This window comes from Terrapene carolina, unplaced genomic scaffold (genome assembly GCF_002925995.2).
Source record: "Terrapene carolina triunguis isolate 2854851 unplaced genomic scaffold, T_m_triunguis-2.0 Scaffold88, whole genome shotgun sequence".
NCBI lineage: Eukaryota > Metazoa > Chordata > Testudines > Emydidae > Terrapene > Terrapene triunguis.
In genome coordinates, this window is record NW_020664439.1 from 29,640,562 (window position 1) to 29,666,153 (window position 25,592).

Consider the following 25,592-nt stretch of genomic DNA (forward strand, 5'->3'; position numbering starts at 1 on the left):
CTCAATTGATTGGCCTCTTACAGTTGGTATGGCTACTTCCACCTTTTCATGTTCTCTGTATGTATAAATATCTTCTTTCTGTGTGCTCCATTCTATGCATCCGAAGAAGTGGGCTGTAGCCCACGAAAGCTTATGCTCAAATAAATTTGTTAGTCTCTAAGGTGCCACAAGTACTCCTGTTCTTTTTGCGGATACAGATTAACACGGCTGCTACTCTGAAACCTATGGTCAAGTTATTCCATTATTTTCCATTATGGGGTTTCTTGAACCATCTTCTGAAGCATCTTGTATGGGCCAGTTGGCAACAGTTTACTAGACTAGATCAGTGGCTCTCAACCAGGGATACGCATACCTCTGGGGTACGCAGAGGTCTTCCAGGGGGTACATCAACTCCTCTACATATTTGTCTAGTTTTACAACAGGCTACATAAAAAGCACTAGCGAAGTCAGTATAAACTAAAATTTCATACAGACAATTACTTGTTTATGTTGCTCTACATACTGTACACTGAAATGTAAGTACACCTCTACCCCGATATAACGCTGTCCTCGGGAGCCAAAAAATCTTACCGCGTTATAGGTGAAACCGCGTTGTATCGAACTTGCTTTGATCCGCCGGAGTGCGCAGTCCCGCCCCCCTGGAGGGCTGCTTTACCGCGTTATATTCGCGTTACCAAATTCGTGTTATGTCGGGTCACATTATATCAGGGCAGAGGTGTACAATATTTATATTCCAACTGACTTATTTTTTAAACTATATGTAAAATGAGAAGGTAAGCAATTTTTCAGTAATAGTGTATTGTGACACTTTTGTATTTTTATGCCTGATTTTATAAGCAAGTAGTTTTTAAGTGAGGTTAAACTTAGGGGTACGCAAGACAAATCAGACTCCTGAATGGGGTACAGTAGTCTGGAAAGGTTCAGAGCCACTGGACTAGATGGACCACTGGCTGATCCAGCATGGTAATTCTTAGCTTCCTATAAAAGCAAACATCATTAATGCCAAAGCTAGGAAAATGTACTCTCTCAGGGAGTGATCATTCTTAATGAGTCTCCTGAAATCATGCACAGAAATGTCCCTGTAGGCCAAGCTACATGGCAGAACCAGATGATGTTTTTCAATAAGGCACAGTTTTTGTGAAATGTAGAGCAACTTGTCTCCCCAATTTCTTCAGTATTGAATTCTTTGACATGGTGGGAGGAAAAACGGTAGACTTCTCAGATGTGGAATAGATTTATTTACATTGCAGATTCCAGCCTGTCAGGATAGAGAGCCCAATGGGGGTCTAACTTAGCACTTAGGATGTTATGTTGAGAATCCTTACACATTTTGGAAGTGAGGTCTGTCAGGAGAGTTCCAATGAAATTCAGCTCTTTTCTGTTAGAGAAGTAAATGCTAGTTAGGATTGACAATTCATCATTAGTAGTCCTGATCAAAAAATCATGGGCCCATTAGGGACAAAAAAAATCTAAGGAAATTGAAAGAATGACATATAATAGTAAAAAGATAACTGTGCAAATAATTCATGTACCCGGAAGAGTGATCTCTTCAAACAAAGGTATTTTAGATGTTGTCCTACTGATGGTGGCAGCTGGGTTTGAACTTCTTCAGATCTGCAGCCAGTCACAAAACAAGGGCTTAATGCAGTTACCACCAAGATCTAGGGTGACCAGACAGCAAGTGTGAAAAATCGTGATGGGGGTGGGGTGGGGGTAATAGGAGCCTATATAAGAAAAAGACCCAATTGGGACTGTCCCTATAAAATCGGGACATCTGGTCACCCTACCAAGATCCAGTGCCCACTCACATAGCTCCTAAAGAGATCTATCCTGACATGCTCACAAATGCTGTCTCATTCCACAATGTCATTTGTTGTTATAACATTGAGCAAGGGTTAGGGTTGTCTAGAGCTCTTGTATAGGCATCTCTTCACTATTTAAATCTATGTAAAATAAAATAAACAAACATCCTGGATCAGGGTTGGCTATATTTCTCAAGTGTTTGCATATACAAAATCCCTAGAGGTTGCTAGACAGACCCTATCTGCTACAAGTCAATGTCTGGGAATTAATGCAGAAATACAAATTTTGACCTGTTAAATTGTCTTTTGTGTTCCCAGACACTGATTCCTGATGTACCATCCAGAGGATAGAGGGGTAATATAGACTTTCTGTTGTTATAAGTTTTCCCAATTACATATTCAACATTAAAGAGTTCAGACTATAAGATATTTAGGTGCTTAATTATTAATTTAGGAGCCTAACTTCAGGCACCCAGGTTTGAAAATGATGGCCTGAACTCTAATTGGAAAAACTTGTAACAACAGAAAGTCTGTATTACCCCACTGTTGACTGGTTATGTTATGAGTCAGTGTCTGGGAACACAGAAGACATATTAGCAAGTCAAAATTCAAAATTCTGTATTCACTCCCAGATATTTAGGTGGATTCAGGCCAAGATTTTCAAAAACAGGAGCCTAAATTTGAGCTCTATAAACCAGTTAGGGGCAGGCTTCATTTCTAACAGTGCTGATCACCCAGCAGCTCCCACTGATGTCAATGGGAAATGCTGAGTGCTCAGAAATTTTTTGGGCCCTTATCTGATTTTCAAATATGGATTTAGGAGTTTTTGTTGTTGTTGTTATTGTTTTTTCAAGTCTTGGCATTAGCAACCCAACTTTAGGCATCCAGGTTTGAAAATTTCAGTCTCAATGTTTTATTATTTTCCATGCATTCGTTCCCTAAGTCCTCACTAGAAGATAGTTAAAACAGCCTCTTAAAAGACAATTTTCTCTAGCTTTGGAAAATTTGAACCGGTGACTGTAATATGGTGGAGCAGTGCAACAAAGGACACTAACACTCTTCATGATTGTGGTCAGCTGTCAGTTGCCTCTTGATCTGGAAATCCAAGAAGACAGATCCATTCATCGTAGGGGCATAGAAAAATTAGTACTCATTCTGTAGCAATAGCCAGCGATGGTGCAGCTGTACCCGTGTCAACCCACTAGTGTAGACATGATACTCAGCCCTGTCTACACTATCATTTATACCAGTGCTGCACCTTTATTGGTAATTACTGTATTATTATTTCTGATGTAAACCAGACCTATGACTATGAATCAATCCCTTATTCATGCTCCCACCCCACCTAAAAGCAAGATGCTGTGACCCTTAAGTGAGCCAAGAAGCTGATGTAGTTCTGGGTCATGTGATTGTATACTCAAACACACACTTAAATACCACTTGCTCATTCTGGCCTTTTTATAACTCAAAGGTATTCAATCCTATCGTTTATATTCTGCAAAACTTGTCCGTTCACAATTATTTGTCTCTATTGAGTTACAATTGTGAGTCATACATAAACAATCCTGAAGGTCAATCTTTCTGAACTTGTAACCCATACCTCCATAGTTCTTCTTTTAGTTAACGTTATTTCAAAGTTCTTCCACTCCCATCGTTGCTCCACGACATGGGCAAAAATCACATGTCCATTTCCACAAGCTCCTGCTATTTGAGTACCATCAATAGACCAAGCAATATTAAATATACTGCCAGTATTTGGTTTCTCTAAAGCATATGACCACTAATAAAAACAAAACAAACAAAAAAGAAAAGGAATCTTAATACTTTCTTTGAGCTCTTTATGAACAAATATTGCACTAAACAAATGAATGCACTTATTTAAATTGTACCAGTAAACTAATCAATGGAATGAGTTTCTTATTTTTGCAGGTATCATACAGAGGTCTGTTTCTTAGTAAGATTATTTGAAGACAGGAGGTACAGAGATAAAAGAACCAAATACCACAACATTTGAAGCATATTAAGCAGAATGTTATACAGCCTAAATATATTTAAAATGTATTCAGGCATTCATAGATCTAGGCAATCACTAAATAAAATTTTAACTGCAACTTCATTTACTTAAAAACAACAGTACTGGTTATGTGGAACCAATGGACCAGATTGTCCAATACGATGCAGCTGCTTTACGCTGAATTGCTAGCAGTTTCTGAACCTAGAGCCAGCATGGCCCTGGCAGAATCAAACACTGCAAGGGGATTCCTCTGGTGGTACACAGCCAGCACAAAACGCCCACTTCTCTTCTTGCTGACATTGGCCGGAAACAGCAAACCGCGGCCACTGGGAGCTGTGGGCAGCCGTGCAAATGTAAACAAACGGTCTGGCATCTGCAGGTTGCCCACGACTTACACAATAATAATGTCAATACCAACTTTATACACCTTGTCCAAACGATTACACTCTTCAATCATAAGATTAATTCTAGAGTATGAAAATTGACTATCCATATATAATGTTTAGTCATTTTAATTGGTCGCATATATGTTTATAAAACTAGTTTCTTGCCTACTGAGACAAGTATTTATCTACTCTCTATCAGATAAATTCTGTATTACTTGAAATGAGAGGGTTTTTTTGTTTCTACTAGAATAGCAACTCTTGTTTTTTTCTTTTTACAAAACATGGAACATAAACTAAAAATAAGATGAGCTTCTTATATAGTTACATTACCTGGATTTTATTTTTAAGGTAATTCAGTACCCTTTTTTCCTTTACTACATTTTAAACCCATTAACATTCCAAGAAGTAATTTTATAAGTACTATTAGTTTCCATTATATGGTAGATGTAGGAAAAGGTATTCAAACCAAAATTTGCCTTTAAAAAAATCTGTGGTGTTAACTCAGTTATGAGAGACCTTTATTAAATTGTTTGTCAACAAAGATAAACTGGGGTAAGGGAATAATCTTTGTATATTTCTCAAACTCAGTAAGGAAGGGACATCTGCCTCTTTCCTTTCCTTTCGGGATAAACTGCTTAAGTTTATATCTCAAGCCTAATTTTGTTCTTTCCCTTGGCCCCATCTCCTTTTTTTAAAAAAAATTATCTTCCCAATTCAGACTTTATTCTCTATTTCCCTCACCTGTCTATATGAGACTTACTTTCTTTAACTGAAAGTTTACGTCTCTACCAGTCATTTGGTACCTTTTAAAAGTCTAACAGAGCCTGATAAGTTATTCCTAAATTCTTAATTCACCAATGGAATAGCTTCTGAAATATGCCTTTCCACTCGCAATATTAGTTCTGTCCATTAGATCGCAGCAACATATTTCAAATTAACCTCATTTTAAGTTTTCAGGACACTGAGTTTCAGATAAAATGTACCTTAAAAACATTAGAAGAATTTCCAAGCCATGACATGACACCTGTTTTCCGTATCCTCCCATATCTCAGAAACACAGTTTTTGTACAAATCACCACCAAATTTGGGAGTAGATGGGTAGGGGTTGAAATGTCCATTGGCCACACATCAAACAAGCAAAATAATCTTTTTTGTGGATTATAGAAAGGGTTATAATGAGAAACAAGTCTCAATCTTGACTACAGAGAGACCACAGCCTCTCCATAATGAGTTACTTGAATATAAAAAGGGATTTAAACAATTATTAGACATTTCTTAGTCAATATTTTAAATCAAATTTATTGAACTATATTTTAAAACTGTCAGGAGAACTAAATCAGTCAGGAAAAAAAATTGACTGAAGTTAAATGAAGATACTGGATTCTAATGACTTTTGGATACAAGGTCCTCTTCCAAAGGAGACATAGTTGATAAATGCTTACCTAATGTTTTTAACACATTTAGCACTCTGATTTCTTTTGCAGTACACATAAAATCCCCAAAATGTCAAGTTCTTCATACACTCAAAGTCATCATCTGATTTATATGAAATTAAATCATAAACTACATTTAAATAAAGATAAGGGGCAGACAAATGCTCAAGAAGATTCAGAGTTAGGGATGAAATTCAATCTCTTTATTGTGCCTATGATTTGTAGTATACTATATGAGACCTTCCACTGTTCTTAAGCACAACAGGGTGAGCAAAGGATAGAATATCAGCACTAACTGAATTTCTGATATCAAGGACTCAGTGGAGAGTGATACAGCCTCACAGACATGCCATGGACTGCCCCTGCTCTGCAGCTGTGGAAGGTAATTATGATTCTTTGGGAAAAATCCATAGCCACCTCTTCTGCATAGATGGAATGAATTCCTTATTAGGCGTACTGTACTAGTCCCTTTCTACAGCACAGTCCTTAACTTCTGTCTGACTTCCATATATGGCAAATGAATAGGCTCTTGAGACACAGATCAAATGATTCTAATGAGCAGATTCAGAGAAAGTAGCTGTCCTAAGGCTGGGGCATATTCTATCAGAGCTGACCAGATGTCATCAAATCTGAGGGAAGGAAAATTTTAAAGAGGCATTGTCTCTAAGTTAATTATTGGGCTCTACCCAACTGATAGGTTTGTTTCTGAGATCAGTCAGTCATTTGCCTTTACCTCTTAGTAACAATGAGGAGCTTGATGTGAATAGCGCTCTTTGGCCAATAGGAAGAATAGATTTGTCTATTAGGGAAGAAATGAGCATTAATGGGGCCTGTACAAGATTTGAAGAACTAAAAGAAAATATGGTTTGCAGTTTACCTTTTTGATGTATAGAAGATACAATCTCCCCCCTGAATAACATGCAGAAGATATTATTTATTATTTTTACAGTCCTCAGACTAGAAAACCCTTTGGGGATTTGTAAAGGGTTTCCCTCACTGCAGAAGCACCAACTGGTGGCCAGGAGTGGCATACCAGCTATCTTTTGGTCTGGTGCCACTGCCGACAGGCACTCTGTTGCTGTGGTGGTCTATCTTTTCGTAACTGGGCCCTCCGGCCAGTTCATGATATTTATGTCCACCCCTTTTGGGGTGTCAGAGAGTCCAACCAAGCTATAGTCTAATAACCTTACAGCAGGTTTTCCATCTGTCTCCGGGCTCCATGGTCCTTACACCCCTTACCACTTCAGGGCCTGTGTGGGGTATCCACCCCATCACAAGATTTTATAAAGTCATCTGAATGATGTGTTTATCTAAACAAAATGGGTGGATTCTAGGATTAAGTCAAATATGCTGTAAAATATTTTCATAATGCAATCTTAAGAACTTTCTAATGCAAACTTGAAAAATCCTAGTTTTAATTCTTTGTTTTAAATTATCTCAATATCAGCACTTTGTCATTCTTTTATTATGCAGGCTGTTATAGCATTTCTGTATTCTCTTAAGATGTACAGTATATCCCTCATCATGTACATTCTACCATAATAAATATACTTAGCCACGTTAAAATGAGAGATAGAAATGAAGGATTTTAACTAAAAAATTAGCATATATAAATGCAATAAATGAATGAAAATTTGAGAGTTTGGAAGCAAATGGACATATTAACCATAGCTGCAACATTGCAATGCTATAATAACATACTTTGGCATTACTGCTTTGTTGGTGCTTTGATTATGTCATATTTAATCCCATATCCATTAGCAGTTAATGTTACCTATCATAAGCATCCTTTTTCTGTTGACACAATGTAGTCAAAAAGATTAAGTATAGGACACAAACTAAAGAATTACTCTTTGAAGTCTAGATATTACAACCATTATATCGTTTATAACAACAATAGCTCTAAAACCCAAGAAGGTAAGTAGAATCTAGTTAGCTGTGAATTCCAGACACAATGTACTTAATTAAGTACTATTATCCCAGGCATAAGTCCTTAAGTGGGCATTCACCCATGAAAGCTTATGCTCCAATACATCTGTTAGTCTTAAAGGTGCCACAGGACTCTCTGTTGCTTTTTATAGAAAAAAAGGATTTCCTTTTGTTTCAAACAAGTAAAGTACTTGACATCTAAAAAGAATAACAGTATGATTTAATTCAACTTTACATGGGATGATTATATCACTTCTGGCTAATCTTTTTCAAAGTTATGTTTAGTACAAAAACATGGAATTCTGTAATGGGAATGATGTCTTTAACTAAACTGGCATTACTAAGCATCAATATAACATTGAAACCTGTGTGGTACATATCTTAATTGTTGACTTTCATAACACCTTTCTTTTGGACATGAGGGGAGACATGAGATCTTCTCTTGGATCATAATTAATGCTATTCCATAGGTAAGACAGCAGAATGGATAAACAGCAAAGAAGTGTACACTCGTACCACTTAATCTCTCACTTTACACAAACTAAGACAAGCATGTGACCTCCATGTCACGCTCTGATCTCCTCTGGACCCTGGCAAGTTTAACAACCTTCAAGTCCTGGTGGTTGCAGAGCATTTTTCTGCTTAAAAATGATTTCATATGTAAGAAAAATGCTAGAGTGAATAATATCAAAGTTCTGTGTGTGAGATACAAGTTTCATGATTTTAAAAGAACTTAAGGCTCCCTTGTCACTTAACAAAAGCTGTCCACAGCTTTGTAATGTTAATAGTACAATCTTCATTCTATGGTATAGATAAACATTTTCCACAGAAATAAAGGCTGCTACCCACTGGAGATACTAAGGTAATCAATGGCTATTCCACTGTTCAGCAAATGGGAAGGACTATTTAAAAGGCCAGGGAAAGCAAAATTTCAATAGAGAATGAACTTAAAGAATGGAAAAGATTTTACCCAATAACTTGCTTTCTCCTAGCAGCATCTCCCACCATTCTGATATGTATGGGCAGTAACAAGCAGTGAGTTGGGGTAGGGAAGGATAAGAGAATGAACAGAAAGAAACAGAAAAGACACCCCCTCCCACACACATACCCCCACATATGGCAGATAAACCCACAGGTTATCAGTGGACCACTACCTGCAGCACCTTCCTGCCAAAGAAGGCCTCTGCAGAAGACAGAGTTCACTCTATAATGTCTGATAAAGGTCTTAGCCGATGACCATGGCTCTGCAGATCTCTGTGGTGGAAGCTCATGCTCGTTCAGCTCATGAGTTTCCCATGGATCTTGTGGAATGCACCTTGATCCCTTCTGGAACAAGAAATCCCAAACACCTTGTATGCCGCAACAATGCACAGTCTGATTCATCTGGCAAGGGATAGCTTAGATATTCTGAGGCCTTGACACTTCTGGTAAAAGGAAATGAACAGGGAGCCCAATCTCCTCACTGATTCTGAACATTTTATGTAAATCTTTTGTGCTCTTTTTTGACATCCAAGATGCACCACAATTTCTCAGTCAGGTGCTGTGGCTTTGGCCAGAATGAAGGAAGGACAATCTCCTGCGAGGAACAGAAAGGAGAATTCACCTTAAGCAAGAATGTTTCTGGAGTTCTTACCACCACTGTGTCATCATGGAACACAGACAGTAAGATTCTTGCATGGATAAAGCTGCTGGTTCTGAAACTCATCTAGCAGCCATGACGGCAACCAGAAAGCAGCTTTTGATGGAGAGGTAAAATGCTGACATAGATGTCAGAGGTTCGAAGAGATGGGGTAGTTAGGGCTTTCAACACCAGCGGTAGGTCCCACTTAGGGAAGATTGTCTGACCACTGGTCTGGCCACTCTGACTTCTCTGAGGAATCTGGACACATGGGGGTTCACAGCCAAGGAGCCCAAGGCTCCTACAAACAGTATGCTACTAATATGCCTGATACCTGGTATGTTATAGTGCTGGGCTGAAGTCTCTTATCCACATTTTCTTGATGGAAGTCCAGAATAACTGGAATCCTGGGATCCTTTGGGATTTGCTTTGTGGTCTTGGCACCAAAAACTGAATTTGGCCCAGATGAAGGAATAGGCTTTTAGTGTGGAAATTCTCCTGGAAGAAGAGCAGAGTCCTAATAATTTTGGATGATACGCTGAAGGCAGCTTATGCTACCCTTTCAAACAACCAGGCGGTCAGTTGAAGATGCTCTGTGTCTGGATGGAAGAATGAGCATTGGTGAAGGGTGTCTGGTCTTGCTGGTAACAGCAATAGTGGTTGCAGTTTTAGTTCTATCAGACTGGAAAACAAGGGTTTCCTTGGTCAGCACAGAACTAGCACTGTCACCTTTGCTCCTTCTCGCCTTATCTTTTGGATCACTTTCTCTAGGAGAGGGAAGGGAAGAAATGCGTATAGCAGGCCGTGCAGCCATCTGTGTGACAGAACATTTGTCTCCATGCACTTGGGGTCTGTTTCCCTGGTGCGGTATTTTGATCGCTTTCCTTTCTTGCAATTGGCAAACAGTATGACTGGAGGGAGATCAAACGTCTGCAAGATCAGGTTGATGACCTTCTGGTTTAGGCACCATTTGGAGTTGTTGACTTTGAATCAGCTGAGCCGGTCTGCCTTTTGGTTCAGCTCTCTTTTTATTTGGATCACCTTTAGGGAAGGGAGAGTTTTTTCTGCCCAATTCCATTATCTCCGTCACTTCTGTATGTACAGCTATGCTCTTTGTTCCTTCTAGGCTATGTATGCAATCATGGTCATGTCTGACTGGACCAGGTAATGGTTTCCCTCTAGGCAGCTCTGGAAGCTCAGCAGAACTAGCTTAACCTTTCAGGTCTAAGTAATGAAGGCCCAGGAAAATGAATCACAGCATCAGAGTACCCTGTGCTGTTCTGGATCCAGATGTGCTTCCCATTCCTTTAAGTTGGAGTCGGAAGTGAGAACTTGAGAGTATGGAGGGCATATGGAAAGATTCCTGCTGATACTGTCTGGGACTGTCCGCTATCTCAGGAAGTCAAAGACCTGGTTTGGGACCAGTACCTGATATTGCATTCACTCTGGGGCATAGTCACATAATAACGTGTGACTTCACCCATTGGGTGACCTCTGCGCAAGAGACCAGGAGACCCAGTAGCTAAAGACACTGACCTATGGTTTGTCTCATGCATGTGATCATCAAGAGTATCCGATCCTGGATCTTCTGAAATCTGTCTACCGATGGGTAGATCTTTGCCATCAAAGGGTCTATTTCCATGCCCAGGTGAATAATGCTTGTTGAGGGAATCCAGGAACTTTTCTTGGTACAGTATTTATTATGAATTCATGTGCTTCAGATTCTGGATTGTGGCACTGCATGCTGCTGCCTGGGATGGGGCTCAGGTTGAAATTCCAGAAAGGGATATCGGTGAGTACCCTGGGACCTGAGCTTTGCTATGGCCACCATCAACATCTTCATAATGAATGTGGGGGCCAACGAGAGACCGAATGGAAAGCATTCAGTATTGCTAGCGATCCATGCCACAAGCAAATCTCAGAAGCGTGCAGTAGCAGGGGCTCACTGGAATGCACAGTGGTATGCGTCTTCCAGATCCACTAAGATTAGGAAATCCCCTTGAGATAGGGAGGTCACTGCTGAAGCTAGGGCTGTTTTTTTCATCCATTTGAGCCTTTTGAGGTCAGTGATGGCCTTGACTCCTCTGGTGCACTTGTGAAGAATGAAAATGATGGAGTAAAACCCTGAGAAACTTTCTTCTGAGGGAACTCCTGTTGCTCCCAAGCCCCAGAGGTAGATCTTGTTCTGAATGAACTTGTGCTTGGCGAGGTTACTGGTGACAGGAGACTGGGTTAAGAAAGGATGGAGTGGAGCCCTTAGCTTGAGGGAGTATCTCTGATGCATTCCCTCTTGCATCCACCTGCTTGTGATCAAAGCAAACCATTCTTCTGAAAAGTGGGAAATTCTGCCTCACATGCTCAAGTCTGGGCAGAGGCACATTCACTCCTTGTCAGAATTGGCTCTTGAAGGTTGAGGGAGCCTGGTTCCAAGGCTTTCCCTTGATCAGGGCCAGCTCCAGGGTTTTTGCCGCCCCAAGCGGCGCAAAGCAAAAAAAAAAACAACAAAAATTCAGCAATTCGGCGGGAGGTCCTTCGCTCCGAGCGGGAGTGAGGGACCGTCCGCCGAATTGCCGCCGAATAGCTGGACGTGCCGCCCCTCTCCGAAGTGGCCGCCCCAAGCACCTGCTTGGCAAGCTGGTGCCTGGAGCCGGCCCTGCCCTTGATATATCTTTTAACTTTCCTCTGGTAATTCTGTGAGGAAGCTGGATGAAAGGAGCAACTCTGTCTGGTAGTGTGTTTGTAGTCCTTTCTCAGAGCACTAAGTGGAGAGGGGAGGGACCGCTTAGATTTGGAAGCACCTTCTGCCACTATCTTGCCCAATTTTTCTCCAAGCAGAAGAGATCCTGTGAATTTAGAAGAGCACAAGACTTGTTTGGAATGAGCATCTACTTTCCAGGGATGAAACCATATGTATTGACTAGCCACTGAACTGGATGCCATGGCCCTGGCTGAAAACTTCATTTTGAAACATCTGTCACAAATGTGTGGCTAGGGCAATTTTCTTAAGTACAGACAAAGTCAGGGTGATCTCTTCCTCTAAAGTCTTCCAGACAGGACACTGTGGCTCCTGCAAAGCATCTAGCTGTGAGAGAGGCTCTGAGGGTGGCTGAGGAAGTGTCTACATTCCTTCTGAATGTGACTTAAACCTTCCTGTTTTTTGGATCCTGGGGGAAGAAGTCCTTTCAGATGGGATAATCATATCCTTTGCTGGAGCTGATGGGACAGCATCGACCTTTGAAACCTCAGTAATAGTATTTTTTGGTTCTTGTAGCTTGTAGAATTTAAGAACATATCTGTTTAGGTGTTTACCTTCAGCAGGAGATCCCCACTCCTTTTCTATCTTATCATCAAAAGATGGGTGCAGGGGAATCACTGCCTTAGGCGGGGATTAGAAGGATGGTATTTAGTCTGAGGCTTGTCCTTGAGGGCCTGCTCAGGTTGGATCTGGATTGTGGATATAACCTTTTTGTATATGGTTTTAAATGTTTTAGGGCGGAAAAAACCTTTGTCGTATTTTCTCTGTGTTCTGCAAAGAATCAGAGTTTATTGCTCTCTTTTCTCGATAGAAGAGAAGTCTGAGTCAGTGGACTAATATCTTTTGTGTTTTTTCCTTACCATTCTTATTCTTTTCAGAGCTTTTAAAAAAAAACTTTTTGGCATGTTTTGCAGGTGCCACTACCCAGTTGTGGCCAGGCTGTGGTCTTTTGTGGTTTGTTTTGTGTGACACTTTGAGGATATAAGCAGAAAGCCGAAGGACACCTCTTTATCCTTCACTTAGGAAGCAAAAAGGACTGCTTTTTGCATTCATGAAAGAAGGATCCCAGCCATGTTAGTTGGAGACGCTGGGAGATTGCTTTAGGGGAGATAAATTACTTTAGACAAAGGCTTAGCCTGTTAAAGTTAAGTCTAGGAAGCATAGTATATTTTTTGTCTTATATATAAACCATTTCTGTTTCTGTTGTTATCCTTACTCACTAGCTCTTAAATCTTAGCCTTTGATAACAAGCTTATGATTGTTTTACTATAAATATATCTCAGTGCTGTGATGTTACACTGGAGCTGATCTGCAGTTGAATCAAGCAAGCCAGTGTGTGCACTGTTCCTTTGGGTACAGCTTACCTGATAATTTCTGCGAGTGTGCAGTAGTAAAGGGCTGGACACTGCAGGGCACACGTATTATTAACCTGCAAGGCAAAGTAAGGGCTTGCAGAGCCCTGAGTAAATTGTTTGGGAGCTAATGACTGGTGATGTCAGGGATCTGACACCCTGTAAAGCACAAGTAAATCTTCCTCTTGCTGGAGGCAGAGGGTATAAGGTGGCTTATAGTCCTGGGGACAAAAAGAAGGCTGCTTACTACTGTCTGAAAACAAACAAAACTAAAAGGCAAAGGAAATGTCGGGAGCAAAGAGAACCGCCACTGACTTCTGCTGCAGAGGCAGAAGATTTAGGGGTAAACCAGAGAAGGGGACATGGCCAACATGGCTTGTGCTGGAGCCTTGAACTGCCTCCAGAAACTTCTTACAAGGAGGGAATAGCTCATACCCCATATCAGAATTGTGGGAGATGCTGAGTTGCAGAATATTAAAGTGTTCATCTGCATTAGTTTTCATCCTCTTGAAATTATTACCAGTGTACTCTTACTAACATTAGATTTGTCTTACGTTATCTGCTGTGTAAATGCTGTTTGCAGAAGTTATTTAATTGGACAAAGTTTTTTTCCCCGTTCATTAAATCAATTTAGGACTCAATCCTGCTCCATTTAATTCATTGACATCAAAGGAGCAGGATGTGGCCTTCAGCCTTTTTGTTCTGTTACTTCCTTTTTCCTTTCATTCACTAACCCCATTTTGGCTTGAACATCCTTCTCTATTCACAGACAGTGGTTTAGGCCCTGACAGTGCTGAGTACCTCCTAGGAAATACTGAGCACCCTCAACATCCCTTAAGAGCACTTATTTCCCAGCAGATGCTCAGCATGTCACAAGTTTGGGGTCCTAGTTTCCCTTGAGGATCCATTAACATGTGTTTCTATAAACTCATGATCTCTCAGTTACAGCTCTCTACACTGTGCACATTTTCCATATAACTTACATGCAAACTAATCTTACAGTGGATTCAAGTCATTCATCAATAATGAATTCAATAATTCATTTATTTAAATATTACAGAATGAGTCAGCAATAGATAATTGGCAGAAGCATAGAGCTACATATGTCCTGAGAATTTAGAGTAGGTTTATGGTACCATCAAAATTAGGAATTTAGCAAACACTCTCACTATTGCTGGTCTTTTACAAAAAGCCCTATTAAGCAGTGGGAAAATTCCCATTATATCACTGCCATCAAATAATTTTAACTAGCAAAATTTCAAGTCTATGCTTCAGGCTAAACAGCCTTGGAAAAAGTTTCTTAGTGGACAAGGAGGACTTTAAATAAAAGAAGTTACTCACTTTGTGCAGTAACTGCAGTTCTTCGAGATATGTGCCCCTATGGGGGCTCCACTTCAGGTGTGCATGCGCCTCTCAACTCCTTGATTGGAGATTTTTAGTTACTGTCTGTTTTGCCCACGCATACGCCCTATGCCTATTCGTTTTGGATACTGAGGCTATATAGGGGAAACATAATACGTCTTATCTGCCCATTTACATGTGGGTGGAATTATGCACATTTCTGCCACACTGTCTTAGCCGGATCTATGAGTGCCTCATTGATGGGCAACACCACCCTGGACAGTGTTGCTGACTGCAAGATATCCAACCGTTTTGCTGTGAATTCTTGACCTCTTCAAGAGGAATTTGAAGAGTGCCAGCTACCATCTTTATGAAGTCTTGAAATTGCCAAAAATTATTGGCCATGGATGGTGGCGGAGGCATAACTGCCTCGTCCGGAGATGAGGATGAAATAGGTGTTTGAAGGGTGGCCTCCTTATCCATCCTCCTCGGGGGAGGCTGGTTGGGGAAGAGAAGATTGTACAACTCTACTTCCCTATGAGACGGTACCAGTGGTCTGGCAAATTGTTCGCAATAGGCAGCTCGGGGGTCCCAGTATGTCCCTGGGGGGGTGTGTGTGTCCCATATGGAAATGGGGGAGGCATGCAGGGTTAGTTCCACCACTCTTAAGGAGCCCAATCTTTCCTATGACTTTCAAAGAATGGGTTCCTGAAAGGATATGTTGGTGAACCCGGAGCAGAAATAGAGGAGACTGACTGGAAGTCTCCCTTATTCTCCTCCACCTCATCCAAAGGAGGAGCACCTACTGAAAACAGAAGTCAGGATATTGGGATCTCAGTACCGAGAGACACTCAATGGTACCAAGTTGAGAAATCAAAGCTTTGAAGACTGTAGATCTTGCTGGGAACCTGGATTTTTTCAGAGCTGGCTCTTTAAGGTGAGAGTTCGCGCTTCTCTTTTTGGAAGTCTTACAGCACCCCATCTACCTCGGTGCAGGGATCTGTCTAGGGACAGATGTATGGGGCAGGAGGGTCTTCTGACCTGACTCAGAAGCTGGCTGACAGCAGTGTTCCATCATTAGCAGTCTGAGTTTGATCTCCCTGTTTTTCCTGTTGGAGGGTCAGGCAGAAGTTGTACTTCTGGGAGATGTAGGACTCCCCCTAGCAACAGACACACTTAGACTGGTTCTTCCTCATAGGTATAGCCCAGGGGTGGCCAACCTGCACCTGAGAAGGAGCCAGAATTTACCAATGTGCATTGCCAAAGAACCACAGGAAGAAGTCAGCAGCCCCCTGTCAGCTCCCCGCCCCCAGGGTCTCCCACCCGCCAGCAGCACCGCCGATCAGCACCTAACCCTCCATCCCTGCGCCTCCTGCCCGCTGCGATCAGCTGTTTTGTGGTGTGCAGGAGGCTTCGGGGGGCGGGGAGGAGGAGCAAGGGCGCAGCAGACTCAGGGGAAGGGGCGGGGGCTTTGGGGGGAGGAGTGGAGTGGGGCCAGCGGCAGAGCCAGGCGTTGAGCAGTGAGCACCCTGTAGCACATTGGAAAGTTGGTGCCTGTAGCTCCAGTCCCGGAGTTGACGCCTATGCAAGGAGCCGCATATTAACCTCTGAAGAGCCGCATGTGGCTCCGGAGCCACAGGCTGGCCACCACGGTATAGCCTCTCAGCAGGAGAGACAACATGTGAAACCTGATGAGCCAGGCATGCCCTGCCAGGAAAAAAATAAGTCTCCCTGAAGGGAAAGAGGAGTGAAACAATCTTCTCACTACTTATCTAATTAGCTGACTAACTATAACTATACTAACAACTATCTTAACCACTTTGGAAATACTAGAAAACTTGAGGCATGCTCAAGGCGGACATGCTAGTGCTCTGTGTCAGATCAAGGTGGTTGAGAAGGAACCGAGGGCAGTTCACCCGCACACCCCTACATAGTCTCAATATCCAGCACTAGGAGATATTGGGCGCATGCGTAGGCTGAATACACACTGCTAATTGAAAATCTCCAATGAAAAGCTCAAGAGGCACATGCACACCTAAAGTGGAGCACCCTTAGGGACACTACTCAAAGAACAACAGCTTCACTCAAATTTCCCAGTGCTGCCATTTTGTTTTGCTGCACTCACTCCTGTAAAGTTGAAAGTTGACCAACTTCCTTGTGCCTCAGAGGATTTTACATCATATGTAGGGGGAAATGGAGAAGCATAGAACTTGATACAGCATGAACTCAATGGAACTGTGCAGTAGCAGGTTAATCCTGCAGAACAGGGCTTTTGAGGCAATGATAGAGCAAATGCTGGGAGTTCAACAGACATGGAGAAAATTACTGCTTCAGAATTTTGCTTTTCAACATTAAAGAAAAAAGATAAGTTAGGTTTCTTTTAATTTTGATTTTTTTAAAATCAGAAAATTAGAGCAATAGAGACTACAAGACAGTTAAGTTGAAATACCACCTACAAGGAGCTCAGAAGATGTCTATACACCACACCACAGAAACACTAACCCAGGAACCAATCCCTGCAAACCTCGTTGCCTACTCTGTCCCCATATCTACTCTAGTGACACCGTCAGAGGACCCAACCACATCAGCCACACCATCAGGAGCTCATTCACCTGCACGTCTACTAATGTTATATATGCCATCATGTGCCAGCAATGCCCCTCTGCCATGTACATTGGCCAAACCGGACAGTCCCTACATAAAAGAATAAATGGACACAAATCAGACATCAGGAATGGTAACATACAAAAGCCAGTAGGAGAACACTTCAATCTTCCTGGACATTCTATAACAGATTTTAAAGTAGCTATATTTGAACAAAAAAACTTCAGAAACAGACTTCAAAGAGAAACTGCAGAACTAAAATTCATTTGCAAATTTAACACCATTAATTTGGGCTTGAATAGGGACTGGGAGTGGCTGGCTCATTACAAAAGCAGCTTTGCCTCTCCTGGAATTGACACCTCCTCATCAGTTATTGGGAGTGGACTACATCCACCCTGATCGAATTGGCCCTGTCAACACTGGTTCTCCACTTGTGAGGTAACTCCCTTCTCTTCATGTGTCAGTATATAATGCCTGCATCTGTAATTTTCACTCCATGCATCTGAAGAAGTGGTTTTTTACCCACGAAAGCTTATGCCCAAATAAATCTGTTAGTCTTTAAGGTGCCACCAGACTCCTTGTTGTTTTTGTGGATACAGACTAACAAGGCTACCCCCGATACTTGTAAAAATATGATTACATGAAAATGAAGTTTATAATACATCTACAAATGAATCTACACAGGTTCCTTTTTTGATTCCTCAGTCCAGGCTGAATGGGTCTATGAACTGAATAGGCAGCATACATAGTTCTTGGGGGTAAGAAAATGTGCCAGGTGGATTCAATAGCTTTTTAACCAAAGGGGGAAGAAGGTATTCCATGACACAGGATAGTCAAAAGAAGAATAAACTAAAGAGAGTCTCCACTATCTTCCCAAATATTGGACAGCCCTCAGCCCCAACAATTAAAGGCAATTTTTATGACCTGGTTTTAGGTTACCTATTATAAGTCTACAACTTTTCTTGCAGGAGGCAAGCTAATGATCTCCTAGCACCCAGAGAAGCCGTCATAAACAATAGAACCTGAGTACAACCAAGATCAACTTTCCCATATTCATTATTAACTTAGAGTATGAGACAATGTCGTTCTTCACAATGAGTACCACTTCTATAGCTGATTCAAATGCATTGGGTTTCTTCAGAAAGTTACACTGGGATCCCATCCAGTCAGTTCTAGTAAATCAAACTGTGCTACTCTGGAAGGGACTGGCTACCAATATAACCCAATGGGAAATCTGGATGCAATCGTTGTTACCTCATTGAGAATCCCATCCCATCATTGTTAATAAATGCAGATGAAATCACAGGGACACTGAATGGAAAACCTTGATGTGTTAGCTTTGTCTCACAGGGATCTGAATTTGGAAATATTAAAACACATCTAGATGTATCAGCAAGGATTGGGATCAAATCCCAGTATAATACTATAGAAACAGATTTCTTAGGATTTCTACTTTGATTTAATTGGCATTAAGCCTTGGCACTAGTAAATTTGTTATGAAAAAGTATTTACTGTGTACACACAGTAGCCACTTTTTAAATGTTAACTTCTCAGTTACATTATCTTTTAAAACAGTAATAGGCACCAATCTAAATTACAGTGTAAATGTTAAAGTAGTACACAGAGAGCTGTGCAAATCATTAACATTAATGCAAATCATGAGGTTAAATCTCTGTATATAACTTTGAACATGTATCACTAAGTGTCTGCCAAATTGTTGAGTTTTTAAAATCTCAGCTGCCATTTTACTACTGAGTGAAAAAGGTGAAAAGCACCACTAAGACAGACTATTTTTGAACTTCTCCAAAATAAAACTCATCACAGCTACCACCGTGTTTTAACCAATTTCTATTAAATTTATTTAAGATATTCTCTCAAAAGTCTCACAACTTGAAGGAAATGTATAATCATGTAGTTATAACTCTTTCAATATTTGGTTTTATAATAGAAATTCCAGCAACATTAATCTCTATAGCACTATGGACAAGATACTTCACATTACAAAAGAAAAAAGGCACCACCGCAGAGCATTTCTCATTCACCTTTCCACAACATAGTAGGCATAATCCCCCTATTTTTTACTACATATTCCAAATATTTCTATAAAATTATTATCAGAATTGTACACAGCCAGCCAAAGAATTTTAAAGAGAAACAACATTGTGGAAGCAAATATGCATAATAGCTAAAGTAAAATGACCTCAATCACGTCTACAATAAAGGACAAAGCTTTTATGACACACACAGCCATTTAAAAAGACTAACTCGTGGACTAATGTATAAAGAGTTGCTTGCATTATAAAACATGAGTGGTCTGTCATGCTGAATATATTGTGAAATCAAGTTCACAAAATGAAGACAAGTGGGAAGATTCAGCAACAGATCAGCCAGCTATCTATTGGAAAATATGCCTGAGCCACAAGTCACAAAAAATACATACACAGAAAAATGTACCATCAGTCAAAAAGATATTCAACAAGAAATAAAATAAACTTTATTTACAATAGAGAGTGTGTGTGTGCATATGCATGCAGCTAAAATCCTCTGAATAAACAGTAAAACAATATCAAAATATCTAAAATAAAATACACCCAGTCCCCAATAAGGGCAAATTAATCACTAGTGGAAAAACTGAATAACTGAAAGACATTCTCAAAACAAACACATAGAAGACACTTTCAAAATTATTAAAACAGATATCGCCTATCCATCATAGCTAGTACTTGCTGATATTCATAAAAATATGTATATGAACTGATGATGCAGTTTATTTGATCTCAATGCTTCATTTTCAAGTCTTGCATAAATGGCTGTATTCACCTCTTTTGTTCTCTGAAGCACTGAACAAGCATCCTTTTTTTGGATACGGGTGTGATCAATTTCCTGTAATTAGGGCAGTGGGGAAACACTAGTGGATCTCAGTCCTTCTTGCCTTCTATTTCTATATTATTGTGAGTTTTGTGACATGATCAGTATTGTCAAGAGAAGTGTGTAAAGCCACAGAAAGTCACCCACCAGGCAGGAATGAACATTTTAAACATTGCTCTCCGTTTAAGGGATCAGATTCTTAAAAATCCAGATAAACCAAGGAAAAAAGTTATTTTTATTTAACTCATTAATGCAGATGTGTTTACTTTTTAATATTACTGTTTAGTGTCAATGATCTTAGAGCACTCACAAGAGCTGAGGCAGGCAATGCATACAGTTGCAACATAAAACAGTAGGCAAAATATCTTTTATATGTCAGCCACATTACTTTCCTTCAGTTATGAATGCTATACACAGTGCAACAGCTTCCCCAAGTTTTCTTAAAGTGACAAAATTAATCTACTCTGCACTTATTGTTTACTTTTAATGCATAAAATTGATGAAGCATAGAAGCAGGTAAGAAGGAAGAGAAAAGAAAGCAAAGAATATATATGAAAGCTTTAATTAAATTATGTCACATAACTAAATGCATATGCTAGAGAAGGGTTAATGATGTGTATATCTCCTGATGATTCCCTGAGGAGCAATTTGCTGATTCAGCTCCATTACATCAGACACAATAAAAATGTCTGTGTTGACCAGTAAAGCTAGGTCTGGTTCTCTTCAAACACTATCACTCTGGTGGTATGTGACTCATTCTCCTTTCTCCCCCAGTGCTAGTGTGGCTAATTCTTTAGCAACTATTTACATTTAAATGTCAGGGAAAAAACTTGCATAAAGAAGCAAGACTTTTGGACGCTAACCTAATAAATTATTGTTGCTGGCTGCTGAACAGTAGATAGCATCTGGCTTTAGCTACTGTTAATGTCTTTGTTTCTTAAAGAGTCATGTAGTAAACCAGGTATAAAGTCAGTCTTCTGTAAAACAAAACTAGCTGCATTAAAATGTTGACAAAACCCTTTAGTATGGTATCTGCTTATCAGAAAATATTGGTTGTCAATTTTTCTCCCATCAAAATTAGTTCAATCTTATTTAAAATAAATTCTAATAAAGAATCAGACAACAGCTAATAAGAAAAATCTGTGAGGAACTGATTTAAAACACATTTTTAAAATCTACAGAAATAAAGTTGCATATCACAGCAAAATAAAAAAATAATGTAAAAATCCAATATTTTAAAATCTCCTCTTAGATATTAATAAATTCATCCTTTTAAAATGAAACTACCAGTTTTAGTTCTGTTAAATTGGAAGAACCCTAAATACTCCACCAGTCTTCTCTTACTCCATCTCTTTCCTCTAGATCGGGGTAGGCAACCTATGGCATGTGCGCCGAAGGCGGCACGCGAGCTGATTTTCAGTGGCACTCTCACTGCCTGGGTCCTGGTCTGGGGGGCTCTGGATTTTAATTTAATTTTAAATGAAGCTTCTTAAACATTTTAAAAACCTTATTTAATTTACATACAACAGTAGTTTAGTTATATATTATAGACTTATAGAGAGAGACCTTCTAAAAACGTTAAAATGTATTACTGGCACACGAAACCTTAAATTAGAGTGAATAAATGAAGACTCGGAACACTACTTCTGTAAGGTTGCAGACCCCTGCTCTAGATTATGTCATAGCTACAATTCTTTCTGTCAAGGGCTTTGCCTAGGACAAAGACTCTCAGATGAAAAACCATGAACATTGGTCCTTTGGGGGCAGCCTGATCAAAAGCCACTTAGGGCTAGTCTACACTGGCAACGCTAAAGCGCTGCCGCGGCAGCGCTTTAACGTGCCTTGTGTGGTCGCGGCAGAGCGCTGGGAGAGAGCTCTCTCAGCGCTCTAAAAAAACCCACCTCCATGAGGGGCGTAGCTACCAGCACTGGGAGCCATGCTGCCAGTGCTGGTGCATTGTCTACACCAGCGCTTTAGAGTGCTGAAACTTGCTGCAGTCAGGGGGGTGTTTTTTCACACCCCTGAGCCAGAAAGTTGCAGCGCTGTAAATTGCCAGTGTAGACAAGCCCTAAGTCAATGAAAAGGCTCCCAAGCACTATGGCACTAAATTTCCAAAGGCTTCATGGTAGAGTGCTTCTCACTGTATATTTTGGAAAAGCAGAAAATGGTATGGAAAAAATCCAGATAATTTGGGACCTAAACCCATTCCCACTGAAGTCAATGTAAATTTTGCCATTGATTTCAATGGGAGCCATTTTAGGCCATTGATGAGAAGCACCATTGATGATCTACAGATAGATTGAGAAGGGCAATAGTGTTTAATATATCTGGATAAGTCACTTTAATATTCATGGGACAACCTTAACTTCCCAAAGACAGTCCAGCAAAAGAAGAAGCACAAGCTGTTGAGCTTTGAAAGTCCTTTTTCCTTCCTAAAACCAGCAACCATATATACAAATTTGAGATGGAAAAGACTTAATTCACACATTTTCTTCCCTCTCTTGCTAATGTAGAAACATTCCCTCCATGATGTTCTCCTGCGTTTCATTCAATCTAGTTTAAATGGCTAAACTGGTGCCGTTTCCACTTTTTCCCTTGGGATCTTTTATTGTATAGTCTAATATCCAAGCTATGTCTAAATCTTGCCAATTCTTCCTTTAAAGCACCACAGATTACTGAAATGCCTTTTCCTGATTGTTCAGCTTGGCAAGCACACCCAGCAGCTCTCCATTGTTGTGAGCAACTACCCAGCTGACCATGCCAGCTACATGTTCCAGATGTACTCTGGCTTGGAGCAGACAGGAGATATTGGACCTCCTGGGCCTGTGGGGAGAAGAGGCTGTGCAAACATAGCTACAGACCAGCTGTAGAAACATGGACATCTATGAGCAGATTGCATAGGGGGTGCAGGAGAAGGGGTATAAGAGGGTCCAGCAGCAGTGCCGTGTGAAGGAACTACATCAGGCATATCAGAAGGCCAGGATGGCCACCAGTCAATTGGATGCAGACTTATAGATCTGCTGCTTTTACAAAGACCTGCATGCCATAGACCTGCATCCCACTCCATCTCCCACACACCACCATGTTGTATACCTTGAGGAGCCCAAGCCACAGATCCCTAGCATGAACAAGGAGAAAGAGGAAGAGGAGAAGGATAGGGGACATGTGACTGAGGGGTCCAACTATGCTGCGAGCTAGGTGAGCCTGATGCAGGGGAAGGAACCTTGGATAAGTGTGTAAATGTATTTCCCAGTAGAATGATATACTGAGGGCAACCCCAACTTAAAAGGGCACAGCTATTGACTTTTCATTAATTTACTGGTACTAGAAGAGATAGTGGTACAATAAAAAGAGGTAGCATTGCTATCTGCTTTTCATTGCTCTGTAGAGTAAGACAAGGGGGGCTGGGGGAGAAGTTTGTTTACATTCACAGGGATTTCATGGAGATACTCTGCAGTCCTCTCCCAAAGGTTTCTAGGGATGGCAACCTTATTTCTTCCTCTGCATAGGACACTTGCTGTGCCAGTCAGTGATAACTTCGGCAGGCTCCATTGCAGTAAAAAGGCTAATAGCATTCGGGCCCAGGCAGCTTTGGGATGCCAGCAGCAGCTGTGTTCTCTGTGCCTTTGTTACCTTCAGGAGTGAGATATCAGCTAAAATCAGAACTGCCTCTGGAAAATGATGTCAGTATTCAGGGCCATTGCCCTATACTCATAGTTTCATGCAGCCGAGCAATTCCCTCCTGATTTCCGTCACCCCTGATGGGCCATACTCACCATGGCTGGTGCTGTGAGGTACACTGTTCACAAGCACTCTGAAGCAGAAGTGTCAATAAGCATGTCTTGTTTAAAACTTTAGGGGAGCAAGGGAAGGGAGTTCTGAATCTTAACTTTCACTTTCCATTGTGACTATATTCAGGGCCGGCTTTAGGCACCGCGGGGCCCGATTCGAAAGAGCTGTTGCTGAAGTCCCGCTGCTGTCTTCGGCGGCAGCTCAATCGCTGCAGCGGAAGACAGTGGCTGGACTTCGGCGGCAACTCCTTCAGGACGTTGTGGGGCCCTCTTAGGGTTGCGGGGCCCGATTCCGGGGAATCGGCTGAATTGCCCTAAAGCCGGCCCTGACTATATTGACAATGGTACGCCTCTGTGTTTTATCTGCAGCTGCTACTGTAGCAGCCTTGAGGGGTTTCTCCTCCACATCCACAGAACCCCTGAGCCAGATATGGAGGAGAAAGGAGAGGACTCAGGATGTCATGTTCAATGAGATCCTGAAAGCCAGAGCTGCATAAGACCGTGAGCAACGGGCCTGGAGAGTGAACACTGCAGACAGCCTGTAGAAGGACTGAGCGGACAGGAGAAGGACCCAGACAACCCAGCAGGAAAAGAAGACGGAGATGCATCAGGACATAATGGAGCTTCTCTGGCAGCAAACACAGATGCTGCAGACTCTTGTGGACCTACAGGTTCAACAATCACAGGATCGCTTCCCTTTGCAGTCCATGGTGAACTCCATTACAGCACCTGCCTATACCCCTCCCCCTCAACATTCCATTAGGGGGCTGCATCCCTACCCCTACCACTCTACCCTGGGGGACATTACAGACAACCACAGCTTCACATACAGTGACCTGTAAAAGCTACAGTTGGTGTATGTGTAGGTAAAATAGACTTGATTGTTTTTCCCCTTGTTAAGTTTTGTTCCATTAATTTATTATGTTTTTAATGTATTTTCTTTTAAATTGCACAGATTTTTCTTTGCATTGGTTTTGTCACTGAATAAAATTCTATTATCTGGAAAATAATTAATCTTTATTAGCTCACAACATATGCTGTGGCATGCCTAGCAGTTTTGAAAGCACCCACTTACTTGTTACTGTAAAGTGTGAGGCAAATCATAGGATCAGTGACAGTGTAATAATCACAAATGTACAGCAAGCACCGCAAAATTAACAGGGGCATTTTCAGTGTTATATATTCATAGATGTACATCAAGCACCATACTATACTTAACAGGCCCCAAAACAGCAGGGTCAGGTGAAACACAGTAAACAGCAATACATTATTGTGCTTCACAGTTAAAGTGCCCTTTCAAAGCCGCCCTGAGCCATATAGCTCTATGTTGAGCTCTTCTATTAGCCCCTGTGTCTGGCAGTTCAAACTCAGACAGCCACTCCACCTCCACCCCAGCAGCAACTTTTCTCCCTTTGCTTCACAGCTATTATGCAGGACATAGCAGGCAGCTATAACCATTGGGATGTTTTTTTCACTGAGATCCAATCTTGTGAGTAAACAACACCAGCATCCCTTCAATCTATTAAAAACACATTCAACTGTCATTCTGCACCTGCTAGGCTGGTAGCTGAATCTTTCTTTGGCGCTGTTGAGGTGGCCAGTGTACAGCTTCATGAGGAGCTCATGGGGAGCAAAGGTAAGGTGAGTCCCCCAGGATCGCTATTGGCATTTCATCATTGCCTATGGTAATTCGCCAGTT

General features: G+C 41.1%; 1 protein-coding gene across 2 annotated transcripts in view; it reads right to left on the bottom strand.

Annotated features, from left to right (window-relative positions):
• IFT80 (intraflagellar transport 80) overlaps positions 1-25,592 on the bottom strand; it is a 154,005-nt gene that overhangs the window by 36,988 nt on the left and 91,425 nt on the right. For both annotated transcript variants that reach the window (XM_026650014.1, XM_026650015.1), the window contains one exon: positions 3,403-3,582. In XM_026650014.1, coding sequence (XP_026505799.1) covers positions 3,403-3,582 — 180 coding nt within the window. The remainder of the gene's footprint in view (positions 1-3,402; positions 3,583-25,592) is intronic.